General features: G+C 42.0%; 1 protein-coding gene across 3 annotated transcripts in view; it reads left to right on the forward strand.

The window, feature by feature from the left end:
* LOC139583555 (disks large-associated protein 1-like) overlaps window positions 1–18,040 on the forward strand; it is a 240,665-nt gene that overhangs the window by 150,362 nt on the left and 72,263 nt on the right. For 2 of the 3 annotated variants that reach the window (XM_071414771.1, XM_071414773.1), the window contains exon 5: window positions 14,144–14,324. In XM_071414771.1, the coding sequence (XP_071270872.1) occupies window positions 14,144–14,324 (181 nt within the window). The remainder of the gene's footprint in view (window positions 1–14,143; window positions 14,325–18,040) is intronic. The other variant, XM_071414772.1, reaches the window with a different exon arrangement.

Consider the following 18,040-nt stretch of genomic DNA (forward strand, 5'->3'; position numbering starts at 1 on the left):
GCTTCGGAGGCCAATAGCACACACCAACAAGTATAGAACGACATTTAGGAATCAGTATGTCTACCCATGCAACCTCAAGACCATCCATTTTCAGATATGAACGAGGGTTAAAATGCACATCATTCCTAGTAAAAACACACACACCGCCAGTGTTTCGGTTTCGCTCAGCTCTATGAATGCTATAATCCGGTAGCTCAACCTCATTGTCCTCAATTGACCCATCGAGCCATGTCTCACTCCCAGCAACTACTGCAGCCCAGGTGTTAGAAGCGTGGACTTTTAATTCCTCTAATTTCGGCAGCGGTGCGTTCATATGGATAAAGTGAAGTCCTCTCTGATTGAATCAGTCAAACATGTCATTTTCTGTGCCCCACTGCTGATACATCGACTATCTCATCTAGATTGCACTCATCGTCCCTGCTTGTGTCCAGCATCCCAATGTTTGGCACTGCTTTTAAACAGCATACATTGCAAACAAGCAAACATGTTACTTTGAGACTTTACAGCATCATATGGTTTGGATATCTCCACACTTTATGTGAAAAAGTAAATCCTTCTCTCTGTGATTCGTTTATGTTGTTATTATAACGCATTCATTTAGTCTGTTTCTGTCAAAATAGAATGATGAAGAAATGTGAAATCTAGGCCAGGAACAAATTAGTTTGACTCAAATAATACAGACAGTGGGAGTTTTTTGGTCAAAATGGATGTCATTATTTTTCACCAAACACCTGTTTTCTCTCTTTGGCTATAAAATAATAATTCACAATTTAGACTGTGGTTTTATTTATGGGTTTGAATAAATGGTGACACTGACATTGTGTTCTGTTTGGAAGTAAACATATCAACTGAATAACGAGCATGTGTCCCAAATGGCACCATATTCCCTTTTTAGTGCACTCCTTTTTTACCAGGATCCGTAGGGCTCTGATCAAAAGTAGTGAACTAGATTATGGTTGCATTCCAGGCTGACTACAATTGCAGACATATACCAGATATCGACAGAGTTTCCAATCTACTATGCTTAATTAATGAGCACAAACAAAGCAACTGGGCTGGATAACCTTCCTGCAAGATTCATAAAGGATAGTGCTTGTGTCAATGCTAAAATGATAACGCATATTGTAAACCTTTTTTATTAGTAGTGGTACATTTCCCAATGATCTCAAAACAGCCAAGAAGTAAAACAAATGTAGGAAACTAGGCCTGTGTCAATCCTCAGCACCTTATCCAAAGTTGTTGACTCCAAGCGGGATGTCATGTGCCTTTTACTGAGGAGTGGCTTCCGTCTGGCCATTCTACCATAAAGGCCTGATTGGTGGAGTGCTGCAGAGATGGTTGTCCTTCTGGAATGTTCTCCCATCTCCACAGAGGCACTCTGGAGCTCTGTCAGAGGGACCATTGGGTTCTTGGTCACCTCCCTGATCAAGGCCCTTCTCCCCCGATTGCTCAGTTTGGCCAGGTGGCCAGCTCTACGAAGTCTTAGTGGTTTCAAACTTCTTCCATTTAAGAATAATGGAGGCCACTGTGTACTTGGGGCTCTTCAATGCTGCATATTTTTTTCTATGGAATAGCCCCCACTTGGAGATCAAGCAAAGTAAAGGGAAAATAGCTTTAAAAAGCAGGCAACGGTTTTCATTTGGACAAGGTTGTCTAAATAAGAGAAACCACTCCATTCCCTCTTGTGTTCCCTACTGCTGGTCAGGTGTTTTTATTAGAGTGATAGGTATAATGTGCAATGAATAGATTGTTTTTTTACCTCTACAGGATCAGTGTCCTGAAATTGGGACAGTAGCTGCTCAATATGTGATATGTCACTAGAATGGAGTTGTAAACAACAGCCAACTTTCCAGGACATAGACATGTCTTATATCGTCAGAAAGCTTAAATGATTGTTAATCTAGCTGCAGTTTCCAATTTACAGTAGCTATTACAGTGAAAAAATACCATGCTATTGTTTGAGGATAGTGCACAACAACAAAACACTTTAATCAAGGCAACTGGTTTAATACATTCACCTCTGACGGTAAATCATGTAATCTTACTCTGATTTGTCATCCTGTGGGTCCCAGAGATAAAATGTAGCATAGTTTTGTTTGATAAAATAAAGTGATAAAAAGAGTGATTCGTTCTCTTCAACAAACTTTTCTCAAAACTGAAAAAGTAAAACATTGCTACTAAGAGTACAAAAGCTAAATCTAAGTCCAAGTATACAAATTTGAATGTATTATTGCAGAAAACTGAGTGAGCGCAGTTTTGATTCTAACGCAGAATAAATGTTTTTGGAAGGAAAAAATTCACTTTTAGATCAGTAAGTAAAATATGTTATTGCTTCACATCTTAATGCAGTAGCTTAATTAAATGGTTGCATATTCATTTGAGATATTTTTCTTTGATTTCTTTATATACGTGTATATGTGATCAACCGGCTCAAATCGGTCTCATGTAGAAACATTATATAAGACTCAGAGCTACAAAATGGTATATCAGACACTACAGTTGAGGAACAATGGGAAAGTAATTCTGCTTTGAAAGTTAATAAACTTGTAAACTCATTTTTGAGAAAAATGGCCTGTTTTGGTACTACTACTGGAGAGCCCTTCTTTGTCTACACCCATTCAGCATCGTTGTCACCCTCTAAAGCTTTAGCCCCACCCATCTCTTTAAGGGTTGAGCCCAGCGTTCTGTACTAACAGCAGCCAAGCACCCAAGCTAACTTGCTAGCTACTTCCAGACACAAATGAGAGAACAGCTCACTGAACATTACTGGCCCTAGCAGAGCTGGTTAGGCTGTTATGTTATCCAGAGCGTTGTTGACTGCAACAGTGCTGTCAGATTGTACGTTCGTAAATTCAGAGCGTTCGCTCTGGTCGATGAGTAGGGTTGATCCGAACGTTCTGACCTCACAACGGCAGTCAAGCACCCAAGTTAACTGGCTAACATTGGCTAGCTTGCTAGCTACTTCCAGACACAAATGAGAGAACAGCTCACTCTGACCATTTACTCGCCCTAGCAGAGCTGGTTAGGCTGTCTTCATGTTATCCAGAGCATTGGTGACTGTAACTGTGCTTCTGGCAACAATTTAATTATGCTTTTTTACCGACGTTTACTGACACCGGCCTTATTCAACGGGTGTTGAGCGTTCGTAAATTCCTCAGTTATTCTGTGCTCTGGCACTCTCAGACGAAAGTGCTCTGAAATCGGAGCAGATGGCCAGACTGAATTTACGAACACACCCGAAATGGTTACTTGCATTGTGGAGTCTTTTGTTAAGACATGTAGGTAGCTAGCTAGCTAGGTAAACAATGAACCATAATCCCAACTCATGACATTACAGTAATCCCAATTCATGACCAACCAGGTTCAATGTCAGCTAGCTAACATTCGGCAATAGCTAGCCAAGCAAAAAACTCAGAGAGACAAATTATAAGATCATACACGTAACGTTGGCTAGAGAGCCAGCCAGCTAACGTTAATGTCCATTGCTCGTGTCCATTGCTCGTGTTTCTTAGCCAAAGCAAGTCTCTTCTTATTATTGGTGTCCTTTAGTAGTGGTCTCTTTGCAGCAATTCGACCATGAAGGCCGGATTCATGCAGTCTCCTCTGAACAGTTGATGTTGAGATGTGTCTGTTACTTGAACTCTGTGAAGCATTTATTTGGGCTGCAATTTCTGAGGTGCAGTTAACTCTAATGAACTTATCCTCCGCAGCATAGGTAACTCTGGGTCTTCCTTTCCTGTGGCGGTCCTCATGAGAGCCAGTTTCATCATAGCGCTTGATGGTTTTTGCGACTGCACTTGAAGAAACTGTCAAAGTTCTTGAAATGTTCTGTATTGACTGACCTTCATGTCTTAAGGTAGTGATGGACTGTCGTTTGCTTATTTGAGCTGTTCTTGCCATAATATGGACTTGGTCTTTTACCAAATAGGGCTATATTCTTTATACCAACGTTACCTTGTCACAACACAACTGATTGGCTCAAATGCATTAAGAAGGAAAGAAATTCCACAAATGAACTTTTAACAAGGCACACCTGTTAATTGAAATGCATTCCAGGTGAAGCTCCTGAAGCTGGTTGAGAGAATACCAAGAGTGTGCAAAGCTGTCATCAAGGCAAAGGGTGACACATTTGAAGAATCTCAAATATGAAATATATTTTGATTTGTTCAACACTTTTTTGGTTACTACATGATTCCATTTGTTGTCACGACTTCTGCCGAAGTCGTTGCCTCTCCTTGTTCGGGCGGTGTTCGGCGGTCGACGTCACCGGTCTTCTAGCCATCATCGATCCATTTTTCATTTTCCATTGGTTTTGTCTTGTCTTCCCACACACCTGTTTTCAATCCCATCCATTACCTCTTGTGTATTTAACCCTCTGTTTCCCCTCATGTCTTTGTCAGAGATTGTTTGTTGTCAGTGTAGTGTTTATTTTGTATAGGTGCGCGACGGGTCTTCGTACTCATATTTGTTTATTATTCATTTTCTATTTAGTATTATGGAGCATGTTTCTTGGACATTTATTAAAAGACTCCATTTTACACTCCGTTTGACTCTCCTGCGCCTGACTTCCCTGCCACCTATACACACGTTTCTGACATTTGTGTTATTTCATAGTTTTGATGTCCACCATTATTCTACAATGTTTTTGAGTGTCTTATTGCCTATTGGTCCACATATTTCATTATAGTGATTGTGTTCCCCATACTCTATATAATCTATATGTTTCTAGATATGTGTTGTATATTTGATTTATTGATGCAGGGCTCACCTGTAAAAGTATTGATGCAGGGCTCACCCCCTGTTAAAATAAAAGTTAAATAAAATAAGTAACAGTATACTTGAGTTCTAATTGAATTTGAAAAATTCTCAATAGTGGTAGAGACTGACTCAGATGACCTCTGGGAGCCAACTCCAAAGAGACCACATTCAAGTCCTCCATGTCCTCTAACTTGGCCCTTATCTTAAATAGTTAATTTCTGTGTTGGGAGGCATTGGATCAGCGTTCTCGCCACATCTCCTGTTAGTACCTTTTATGTAGGGAAGCTTATGATCCATCATTTATGACATTCCTAGAGTTTGTAAAAAAAAAAAAAAAGTTTATCACCATAGCATTTTGATATGTTCTCTCTGTAGTTATGTTCTTGAATATGTATCAATTGACCAATTCGGACACTTGGAGGCTACTTGGGTACATTTGGGCAAACTCGTGAGGGACACCTGGGAGAATTCATATTAAATATTATGTAGCTCTCTCATTCTTGAACGTATCAGTCTGAAACTTTGTATACACAATGTTGACCTGTTATGGACAACATCTACATTTCAAAGATGTTGCAAGATAAAAATAGAAAAGGTGTGTTTTTTTTTGTTTTTTTTTTTACCTTCTACCAGATCTATTGTGTTACATTCTCCTACATTCATTTCACATCTCCACAAACTTCAAAGTGTTTCCTTTCAAATAATATCAAGAATATCCATATCCTTGCTTCAGGGCCTGAGCTACAGGCAGTTAGATTTGGGTATGTCATTTTATGCGGAAATTGAGATGAAGGGATTGTTTTTTAATGTCGAAATGTGAAATGAATATGGTTGATTTTTAAGGTTAGGGAAAAGTGCAGCGAATAGTGACACTTTTTAGGATGTCAATATAAATGAATGTATTTATGGTTGTTTGTAAGTTTGTCTTGCCTTATAATCATTATATGTGTTATTGTTTTTACCATCGAGGACCACTTTGCCAACAAGCGTTCCAATGAATACTTTTAAGTAATATCCTCTGCTACACGTTGTACATTTTGTTGTGGTATATGTATGTTACCCAAAATTCATTCAATGCAAAAAAGGACAGAAAGAGAAAAAGAGAGCGAGCGAGTAAGTGAGGCAGACAGAGGAGAGAGTGACGTACATAACACAGCTTGTAACTCTGTTATGGAGGATGAGACGGACACACACACACACACACACACACACACACACACACACACACACACACACACACACACACACACACACACACACACACACACACACACACACACACACACACACACACACACACACACACACACACACACACACACACACACACACACACACACACACAGGCCTACTGAGTAGCATGTGTTCATTAAAAAATACCTGTTCCAATGGGCCTCTCCAGGATAACGCAACCCCCTTTGAAGTCATGTTGATTGCAGGCAGGCAGGCTCTGGCATTTGATTGGACACAATAAATATGTTCCTGATCGTAATCAGTCTCACAGGGGGTGATCAGTCGGTGAATGCATGGAGACTGTGGAGGGATAGAGGTCCTTCATACATACATTCAGATCAAGTTTTTTGTACCCTCTCTATTTCCTTCTTTCCCTCTACCTTTAGGATCAATGCTTATTCCTCTTGCCCCACTCTCCCATCCCTTGTCTCACCCCCTTTATCTTCTCTCCTTTCCTATTCCTCCCTTCCTCTGTCTCCACCCCTCAGTGCACCAGTCCCTGTGTGTCGCTCTTTTGCCCCACGTGTTCCTTCCATCCAAGAATCAGTAATCACGTTGGGATTCACTGTGGTAACCACACTCTGTTTTAAGGAGGGCATACATAATTAAGGAAGACCGGACCTGGAGGGAGAGAGTCACAGGAGAGAAGGAGGATGTGTGTGTGCATGCGCATGTGTGTGCGTGTGTGTCCTGTTTGAAAACGATTGAATGAACTTCTGTGTCATGTCATGTTGCTTGTCCAACGATTGTATGCTGTTGAACTTATATAATGTATCCTGGAAAGACGGTAAGCTATTTACTTTTCATATGTTGCATAACACCAATACGTATGAATGGTGGAGTTGTATCTCTGGACCTACACACACCACAGCAAATTCTACAGTGTTAAATCAACACTGAAAGAGTGGGACCATATACACACTGGAACCAGTGTAAACTGGTCCCATGTTCCATGAGATGAAATAAAAGCTGACATTTTCCAATGCGCAAAAACCAAATATTTCTCTCAAATTTTGTGCACAAATTTGTTTACATCCCTGTTAGTGAGCAATTTTCCTTTGGCAAGATAATCCATCCACACGACAGGTGTGGCATATCATGAAGCTGATTAAACAGCATGATCACTACACAGGTGCACCTTGTACTGGGGACAATAAAAGGCCACTCTAAAATGTGCAGTTTTGTCACGGAACCCAATGCCACAGATGTCTCAACTTTTGAGGGAGCATGCAATTGGCATGCTGACTGCAGGAATGTCCACCAGGACTGTTGCCAGAGAATTGAATGTTAATTTCTCTACCATAAGCCGCCTCCAACGTCGTTTTAGAGAAGTTGGCAGTACGTCCAACCGGCTTCACAACTTCCAGACCATATGTATGCCGTTGTGTGGGTGAGCAGTTTGCTGTTGTCAACGTTGTGAACAGAGTGCCCCATGGTGGCAGTAAGGTTATGGTATGGGCAGGCATAAGCTATGACAATGAACACAATTGCATTTTATCGATGGCAATTTGAAAGCCCAAACATACCGTGACGAGATCTTGAGGCCCATTTCTTTTACGCTTCAGTATCTGTGGCCAACACATACATATCTTTATTCCCAGTCATGTGAAATTGATGAACTGTAATGAACTGTAAATCAGTAAAAATCAATGAAATTGTTGCATGTTGCCTTGATATTTTTGTTCAGTATATACTTAACACAACATATTTAACCCTACAGGGGCCTGAAACTCATACCACTGTGAACCAAAAACACACCCGTCATTATCATATTTCCCAGCATGCTCTATTGCAGGTCGATAAAAAAAAAAAATCAATATCAACGCTACGCAAATATAAATTACATACATTTTCTAAACTAATCCAATATGTTACTTGGATTTATTGCAACCATTACTGAAATGGTTGTTCCAGATTACATACTTTAGGTAGTCTCATAATAGTCTTTCTGATCCTGGCTGTCATTCTGAATCCAGATTGCAGGTGATTTTTAAATTCCATATGTCAGATATCTCAACTGTGGCTGGATTCCAATAAGAGTTACACATCACTTTACAAGCCAGCACAATGTGACTTGTGGACTGTTAATTATGACATTCAGGTTACCATTTTAGTGTAAAACTAGGTTTCATGCCATTATTGTAAGAGTATTACACAATTACAAAAAAAGGCTTATACTTGTTCATAAATGGGTACAAATAGTTGCTATGCGCCTTTAGTTATTGTTCCATAATGCATAAGGTACCATCACAGTGACACACCCAGTTATGTGGCAATATCATACCTCTACCATAGACCACTTAAACTGGTTCAACGCTTCCACTCACAGGTGGCCAAAAATAACTAACTGAAAGCCATGCTCCCACTAAGCCATGCCTCTAGTATAATTATCCAGTGTGCCTTGCCTTTTAAAGTGAAATGTAGAGTTACCACCCATGACTGTATTTGTTAGTGACAGAAACATAGTTGTTGAATTCATTCAAGTTCAAACCTGTTGCCTTTACCAAGTTAGTTCCTAGATGAATGTTATCATTCAAATTATATTTATGACAATAAATGACATACCTCACACGCTCTATTTCTGAGGCTTAGTGTAACCCTAATACAGTACCCTGCCAGTCATGGTACAGGTCAGGCCTGCAAGGAGATTGGCATCATTCCAGTAACTTTAGTAGTGATGAATAAATTGGCTGTGAACTGTCTTGTGGAAGTTTTAAATTGACACAATACCTGTTAGCATAGGTGTCAGCTAGAGATGATGTGCAGGAGCTTGCAGGGATTTGTAGTTTTGCACTATGTCTACTTTGACTGTAATTAGCATTTTTTAATCTGAGAGTTAATAGATCAGAATATAGTGATAAAAGTCTTGTCCGAGACAGATTTACATGGTTACCAAAACGTCACACCAGGAAAAGCCTACACAAAACACAGCCCTTATTTGAAGTCCTTCTAACATTTCCGATTTATCAGTACTATGACACCGCCACTGTGGGGCTCTATACCATATGTACATACGAATATAATTGTTCAATTACGAGCCCAGTTGGTATAGCCACGGAAAAATACAGGAACCTTCCTGCTAGCCATGATTGGCTGAGATATTGGATGGGCTGGATATGCCTAGAGATGAGTATTGGATTGGTCTGCCATGCAGCATGCTTCTGTCTATAACATAAGCTGCTCAGTATGTGTGGATAATCATTTTCACCACATCGTTTTTTTAAAAGATATTATGAAGAACTTGAAAAGTGTTGCTACTGCTCTCAACTATGCTGCCCTGAAGTTAATGGCGCTATCGACAAAGATCAGTGGGGAAAAGTTGTGATGGACTACTTTCCGGAGGACGACCGTGGCATGCTGACACTCTCTGACTGAAAGTAAATCAGACGATGATGAAATCCCAGATTTTGGTGGAACCGTTTTCGTTGAACCAAACATTGTAGAGTCTTCTGATGACAGTGATGGGGAAGAAACGCCGATCAACAGTGTGATCACGGAAGAAGTTGACGGAGTTTTTAAATCAGTGGAAGGCCCGGTGTAAGCAGAGCGACGATTGCCAAATGCAGAGAGAGTCTAAAAGAGAACACAGAAGGCTGTTGTATAAAACACCGGTCTCCGGATTACTTCTTCAAACTAAGGGCAGCCATGACAGAGAGGTTAGAAGCGTTCATCCATGTATACGGGTCAAAGTTGATTTCATTGCAAGGTAAAGCATACTATTAGCTAGCTAGCTAGCTAGCTAACATTAGCTGGCTGGCTCACTAGCTAACATTGTGTATGATCTGTGTAGTAATATTTTTTGTATCTTAGAAAGACATTTGCATTGCTAGTTATACCCTAATGTTAGCTAGCTAGCTGACATTGAAACTAGTTGGTTAACTTTAGCTCCTGCAGATTCATGCATGGTGCATGGTAGTATGAGTTGGGATTATGGTTAATTGTTTAGCTAGCTAAACATCTAAACAAAAGACTCCATTATGCAAGAACCCATTTCACTGTACCGTTTACACCTTTTGTATTCTGTGCATCTAACAAATACACTTTTTTGTTATATAGTGTGTGTTTACCAGAGACGGTAATGTGAAGAACACCATGCCCTGCACCAAAATCAGATTAGGATACAGGCCAAGGACTTTGCTACTACTTTCACCATTTTTAGTCTTGAATCTTTGGTTGTTTACGACATTACCTTATTCACTCTGTTTAGCACATGGCCTCACATGTGAATCCTTAAAAAGATGGTTGGGGCTAAGGCTTAAGAGGGTGTGAACGATGCTGAATGGGTGTAGACAAAGAGCTCTCCAGTAGGTGTACCAAAAATATTCATGAACCATTTTCAAAAAAGTGGGGTTACAAGTTAATCGACTATCAAAGCCGAATTACCTTCCCATTGTTCCTCAACTGCAGTGAGATGCTTTGTCTAGCTCTGTGTCTTTACTTTTATCCAATGTAAAAAAGGCCATTTAGGGGCCTTCCAAGTGGTGCAGTGGTCTAAGGCACTGCATCGCAGTTGCTAACTGTGCCACTAGAGATCCTGGTTTGAGTCTAGGCTCTGTCGCAGCTGGCCACAACCAGGAGACCCATGGGGCAGCATACCATTGGCCCAGCGTCCTTCCGGGTTTGGCTGGCAGGGATGTCGGCAGGGATGTCCCTGTGGCTAGGTGTATGGTATTTTCTCTGGACACATTGGTGTGGCTGGCTTCCAGGTTGAGCCTGCATTGTGTCAAGAAGCAGTGCAGCTTGGTTGGGATCGTGTTTTGGAGGATGTGTGGTTCTCGACCTTCGCCTCTTCCGAGTCCATACGAGAGTTGCATTGATGAGACAAGACTGTAACTACCAATTGGGGAGAAAATACTGTTTCAAGATGTTCTACATAGGACTGAATCCAGATGGTGGGTCACATACAGTGTATTCAAACCCCTTTGTTACAGCCTTATTCTAAAATTGATTACATTTTTTATTCCCAAATCAATTTACACACAATACCCCATAATGATGACATTAAAAACAGTTTTTTTTTAGAAACTTACGCAATTGAAACATAAAAAAAAAAAAAAAGAAATATCACATTTACGTAAATATTCAGACCCTTTACTCAGTACTTTGTTTAAGCACCTTTGGCAGCAATTACAGCCTCAATTCTTCTTGGGTATGACGCTACAAGGTTGGCAGTTTCTCCCATTCTTCTCTGCAGATCCTCTCAAGCTCTGTCAGGTTGGATGGGGAGCGTCGCTGCACAGCTATTTTCAGGTCTCTCCATAGATGTTTAATAGGGTTCAATTCCTGGCTCTCGCTGGGCCACTCAAGGATATTCAGAGACTTGTCCCAAAGCCACTCCTGCGTTTCATGAGCAAAGTACTTTGCTTCATTTATCTTTCCCTTGATCCTGACTAGTCTCCCAGTCTCTGCTGCCGAAAAACATCCCCACAGCATGATGCTGCCACCACCATGCTTCACCGTAGGGATAGTGCCAGGTTTCCTCCAGACGTGAAGCTTGGCATTCAGGCCAAAGAGTTCAATCTTGGTTTCATCAGACCAGAGAATCTTGTTTCTCATGGTCTGAGAGTCTTTGGGCGCCTTTTGGTAAACTCCAAGCGGGATGTCATGTGCCTTCTACTGAGGAGTAGCTTCCATCTGGCCACTCTACCATAAAGGCCAGATTGGTGCAGAGATGGTTGTCCTTTTGTAAGGTTCTCCCATCTCCACATAGGAACTCTGGAGCTCTGTCAGAGTGACCATCGGGTTCTTGGTCACCTTCCTGACCAAGGCTGTTCTCCCACGACTGCTCAGTTTGGCTGGGCGGCCAGCTCTAGGAAGAGTCTTGGTAATTCCAAACTTCTTCCATTTAAGAATCATGGAGGCCACTGTGTTTTTGGGGACCTTCAATGCTGCAGAAATGTTTCGGTACCCTTCCCCAGATCTGTTTCTCGACACAGTCTCAGCGCTCTACGGACAATTCCTTCGACCTCATTGCTTGATTTTTGCTCTGACATGCTTTGTGGGACCTTATATTGACAGGTGTGCCTTTCCAAATCATGTCCAATCAATTGAATTTACCACGGGTGGACTCCAATCAAGTTGTAGAAACATCTCAAGGATGATCAATGGAAACAGGATGCACCTGAGCTCAATTTCGAGTCTCATATCAAAGGGTCTGAAAACGTATGTAAATAAGGAATTTCTTCTTTTTTTCTATACATTTGCAAAGATTTCCAGAAACACTGTATTCACTTCATCATTATGGGGTATTGTGTGTAGATGGATGAGGAAAAACATTAATTGAATACATTTTAGAATAAGCCTGTAATGTAACAAAATGTTGAAAAACTCAAAGATTCTGAATATTTTCCAATTGCACTGTATATACTGTACATCTCCCATATGGCATGTCTCTTGTGATGCAGTTAACAGTGTCCCCAGTGAAAGTTGTGCCCCTGATCTTTGCCATTGACGAATAGGGTTAACTTTTCATTTTATTTGCTGACACCTTACGGTCAAATCTTAGCACCAGCAGAGTAGCTATCTAGCTATATACCACACCTTCTCCAATGTTGTTTACAAGGCGGTACTTCTTTAAATGAGGTAAATATGTTACCGTTGGTGTAATAAAATTGGAGTTAAGGTGATGTCACCTTGTCCCCTTAATAATGAATTCAAGTGTTTGACATGGGGAGAGGAAAAGGACATTTTTGATCACATTTTGTCAATGTACAAGCAACAGTCATTTTTTCATACTTTGATCTGAGTTCCTTCAAAATCATCCAATTTCATGAAAAACATGGTTTCAACTGTTTAATGACATTTAAAGAACTTGTTTTTATTTGCAACATATACACTTAGGATCTGATTTGGTTGAGGCAATATGAAGGAAGTGGATGAATGCAACAGCCATGTCTCTGTCACTAACAAATACAGTCATGGGTGCTAACTGCACAATTTACTTGAAAGGTAAGGTACTCTGGGAAATATTCAAATAAGGTTTTACACTAAGCGATGTGTTAATCGCTTAGTGTATATGGAACTTGCTGCACACACACACACACACACACACACACACACACACACACACACACACACACACACACACACACACACACACACACACACACACACACACACACACACACACACACACACACACACACACACACAGGTGTGAAAGTGCTGAGTGATTTCCCACCTGCTTGGTGACTGCAGGTTAGGGCTAATGAGCTCACCCTTCAGATTCCTCTGAGGGAGAGCTGTGTGTGTGTGTGTGTGTGTGTGTGTGTGTGTGTGTGTGTGTGTGTGTGTGTGTGTGTGTGTGTGTGTGTGTGTGTGTGTGTGTGTGTGTGTGTGTGTGTGTGTGTGTGTGTGTGTGTGTGTGTGTGTGTGTGTGTGTGTGTGTGTGTTTGAACCTCTACTTCGCACACACTGCTTTTCATCTCCCCACTACTTACATGCATCAGAGCTTGCCCAAGTCCTTTTTTCTCCACTCTGTCAAGCGAATCAAAAGATATTCCAAGGACACTCAAAGCTTATGTGAGTATTAAACAATGCGCTCGTTGATTAGATATGGGATGGTCCTGAAGCGATTGAATATTCAGAAAGAGTGCTCTACTTCTCTATACTCTTTCTATACACACACACGCGCGCGCACACACACACCAGAAGAGGCTGGTGGAAGGGGTATAGGAGGATGTGCTCATCATCATGACTGGAATGGAAAAACACATGGAAACAATATGGCTGACTCCCTTCCATTCATTCCATTCCAGCCATTACACTAAGCCCATCCTCCTACATCTCATCCCACCGGCCTCCTCTGACACACACACACACACAGCCTCTCCTCGTTCTTTCTCTCATGCATACATAAACATACACTCTTTCCTTGTGTCTGGGGGATGAGTTGTGAAGGCCCTATTTCTTTCTCCCCCCTCTGCCTGGCTTTTTAGTGCTTAATAATGTTATCTCTCTCTCTCTCTCTCTCTCTCTCTCTCTCTCTCTCTCTCTCTCTCTCTCTCTCTCTCTCTCTCTCTCTCTCTCTCTCTCTCTCTCTCTCTCTCTCTCTCTCTCTCTCTCTCTCTCTCTCTGTCTTCATTTGTTCTGCCCTTGGCTCTCTCTCATGAGCGCATTTTCACCCCCAACTTCTCACCCTCTTTCTCTGCAGGATCTCCACTGAGTCGCACTCTCCCAAGTTGCAGATCCGGAGCCACAGCTACCTGCGTGCGGTGAGTGAGGTTTCCATCAATAGAAGCCTGGACAGCTTGGACCCGGCAGGGCTGCTGGCCTCGCCCAAATTCCGCTCGCGAAACGAGAGCTACATGAGAGCCATGAGCACCATTAGCCAGGTTGGTGGCCCTGGGGGCGCATACCTCCCCCTGCTCCGTCCCCTAACCGGCTCCTGTCCTTTCTTAAACCCAACGGCCATGCAACGGGGAGGAAAAACCAACACCAAATCAAACCCTATCCAATCCCTAATCAACTATCAGACAACCGTCCAGCAACCATCCCATCCGAGCGGCTATTCAAACCAAACCATCTCCAAACATTCAGGTGTTGTTTCCTACAGGTCTAATGATCAGAGTCAAATTCACAGTGCTAATTAGACTGCGAGAAATACAGCCCTCCTTTTCCTTGATCCCTCCATCATCCTATCTGTCTGTTAATTCCCCCTCTGTAGACTCCAGTGACGTATAGAGAAATACTCCAATTAGGTCTTTCTCATTAGAGCTGAAACAATGTTTTCATTTTCAACAGCCAGGAAACACACATGGACTACACTGCAGGAATGTACATGTATTTAGTACTGAAGTCGGGTAAAGGGAGGACGACTCATTGTAATGTCTGGAATGGAATCAATGGAATGGTACCAAAACATATTGAAACCATGCGTTTGATGTGTTTAATACAGTTCCATTCACTTAGGCTCCACTCCCACACCAGCTACCACTGGTCCGTAACAGATCAGCTAATTCCCAGTGCTCTGCATCACGCAATACTTCACACATAGCCTTCTGCTAGCATACTTTACAACACAACAGCACAACTGGTGCTTAACTCTCACAGCACACCTTAGAAAACGAGCGTGATTTATGTCTTACGCCACCAGTAATGCTTCACAGCCATTGTTCAAAAGCCTTTACCGCCATGTACACTAGCACACTTCAGAGGTCGATACAAGCGGATGAGAGAGAGAAGGGTGAATTAGGAGCACACCTAATATCACACAGGACATCACATAAAACAGATGTGACAGACTGACCCTAGCCCCTGGCCCCCCCTATTGCACCATGGATACTGGAGAGTGAGGCAGGGGGGGTCGGGGATCTGTAGAAAGGGGAGGTCTGAGGCAGGGGGGGACTGAGGATCTGTGGCCCCGTCCAATGTATACATTTATATATATCTACCACACAATCTGTCTTCTTATCACGTTACATACTGTATCTACCACACATGTTCTGCAGCCCTCTCTCTCTCTCTCTCCAATCACCTGCCCCCAATCCAACATGTTGTCTCAAGCACACAGTCTCAATGTCTTACTCCCTCCTCTCCTTCAAATCCTGCCAAACCCACAGTCACAGTTCTCCTAGCTAACCAACATCTGCCATACTAGAGGAGAGGATGCTGCACAGTCACTATGGGACCTCTTTCTAGAGCGCCTGGTTAAATTGTGCATAAGACTATTTATGTCATCTCTTAATATATATACAGTACCAGTCAAAAGTTTGGACACACCTACCCATTGAAGGGTTTGTCTTTATTTTTCCTATTTTCTACATTGTAGAATAATAGTGAGACATCAAAACTATGAAATAACATATGGAATCATGTAGTAAGCAACAAAAGTGTTAAACAAATCAAAATATATTTTATATATGAGATTCTTCAAAGTAGCCACCCTTTGCCTTGATATCAGCTTTGCACACTCTTTGCATTCTCTCAACCAGCTTCACCTGGAATACTTTTCCAACCATCTTGAAGGAGTTCCTGTGCGTGATTGGGAGAACCATGGGGCGGAGCGCAATTGGCCTAGCTTCGTCCGGGTTTGGCAGGTGTAAGCCGTCATTGCAAATAAGAATTTGTTCTTAACTGACTTGCCTAGTTAAATAAAAAATAAAACATTTTAGCACTTGTTGGTTGCTTTTCCTGCACTCTGCAGGCCAACTCATTCCAAACCATCTCAACTGGGTTGAGGTCGGGTGATTGTGGAGGCCAGGTCAATTGATGCAGCACTCCATCACTCGAATTCTTGGTCAAATAGCCCTTACACAGCCTGGAGGTGTGTTTTGGGTCATTGTCCTGTTGAAAAACAAATGATAGTCCCACTAAGCGCAAACCAGATGGGATGGCGTATCGCTGCAGAATGCTGTGGTAGGCATGCTAGTTCTAAATAAATCACTGACAGTGTCACCAGCAAAGCACCCCCACACCATAACATCTCCTCCTCCTCCATCCCTCACGGTGGGAACCACACATGCGGAGATCATCCGCTCACTTACTCTGCGTTTCATAAAGACACGGCGGTTGGAACCAAAAATAAAAAATTTGGACTCATCAACACCAAAGGACAGATTTCCACCGGTCTAATGTCCATTGCTCGTGTTTCTTGGCCCAAGCAAGTCTCTTCTTCTTATTGGTGTCCCTTAGTAGTGGTCTCTTTGCAGCAATTCGACCATGAAGGCCTGATTGACGCAGTCTCCTCTGAACAGTTGATGTTGAGATGTGTCTGTTACTTGAACTCCGTGAAGCATTTATTTGGGCTGCAATCTGAGGTGCAGATAAGTCTAATGAATTTATCCTCTGCAGCAGAGGTAACTCGGGGTCTTATTTTCCTGTGGTGGTCCTCATGAGAGCCAGTTTCATCATAGCACTTGATGGTTTTTGCAGATTGTTTATTTGAGCTTTCTTGCCATAATATGGACTTGGTCTTTTACCAAATAGGGCTATCTTCGAAATACTAACCCTACCTTGTCACAACACAACTGATTGGCTCAAATGCATTAAGAAGAAAAGAAATTTCACAAATTAACTTTTAACAAGGCACACCATGCAATCGCCATAGAAAAACATTGGCAGTAGAATGGCCTTACTGAAGAGCTCTGTGACTTTCAACGTGGCACCGTCAAATTCCTGCCCTGCTAGAGCTGCCCCGATCAACTGTAAATGCTGTTATTGTGAAGTGGAAACTCTAGGAGCGACCACAGCTCAGCCACAAGTGATAGGCTACACAAGCTCACAGAACTGGATCACTGAGTGCTGAAGCGCGTTACGCGTAAACATCGCCTCTCCTTGGCTGCAACATTCAATACGAAGTTCCAAACTGCCTCTGAAGCAACGTCAGCGCCATAATCTTCGTTAGCACCATAACCTCCGTTAGCCGCACACAAGCCTAAGATCACCAGGCGCAATGCCAAGCGTCGGCTGGAGTGTTGTTGGAGCAGTTGGACTCTGGAACAGTGGAAACACGTTCTCTGGAGTGATGAATCACACTTCACCATCTGGCAGTCTGATGGACAAATCTGGATTTGGCAGATGTCAGGAGAATGCTACCTGCCCAAATGCATAGTGCCAACTGTAGTGTTTGGTGAAGAAGGAATAATGGTCTGGGGCTATTTTTCATTCCAGTGAAGGGAAATATTAATGCTACTGCATACAATGACATTCTAGACGATTCTGTGCTTCCAACTTTGTGGCAACAGTTTGGGGAAGCCCCTTTCCTGTTTCAGCATGACAATGCCCCCTTGCACAAAGCAAGGTGCATTTAGCGGGCGCTCTTGTTCTTTGCAACTTACAGTCAGTGCATTAAACCAAGGTAATAATGTATAAATAACATGTCACAGCCAGTTAAACGTTTCTGAAACCATTACTGAACATGTTGTTGTAGTTAAGGATACATTGATCTTCAAAAGAATGGCAATTACAACAATATATCTTATGTTATATCTCTGACTATATCTGGATAGTGCCAATACAATACTGAGATATGCACGGTAACTTGATGCCAGAGCAATGAAACACAGTACGATACATTAAAGGGGTTATTAAACTGTAAGACAATTATTTC

Source organism: Salvelinus alpinus, chromosome 8 (assembly GCF_045679555.1).
Source record: "Salvelinus alpinus chromosome 8, SLU_Salpinus.1, whole genome shotgun sequence".
Classification (NCBI taxonomy): domain Eukaryota; kingdom Metazoa; phylum Chordata; class Actinopteri; order Salmoniformes; family Salmonidae; genus Salvelinus; species Salvelinus alpinus.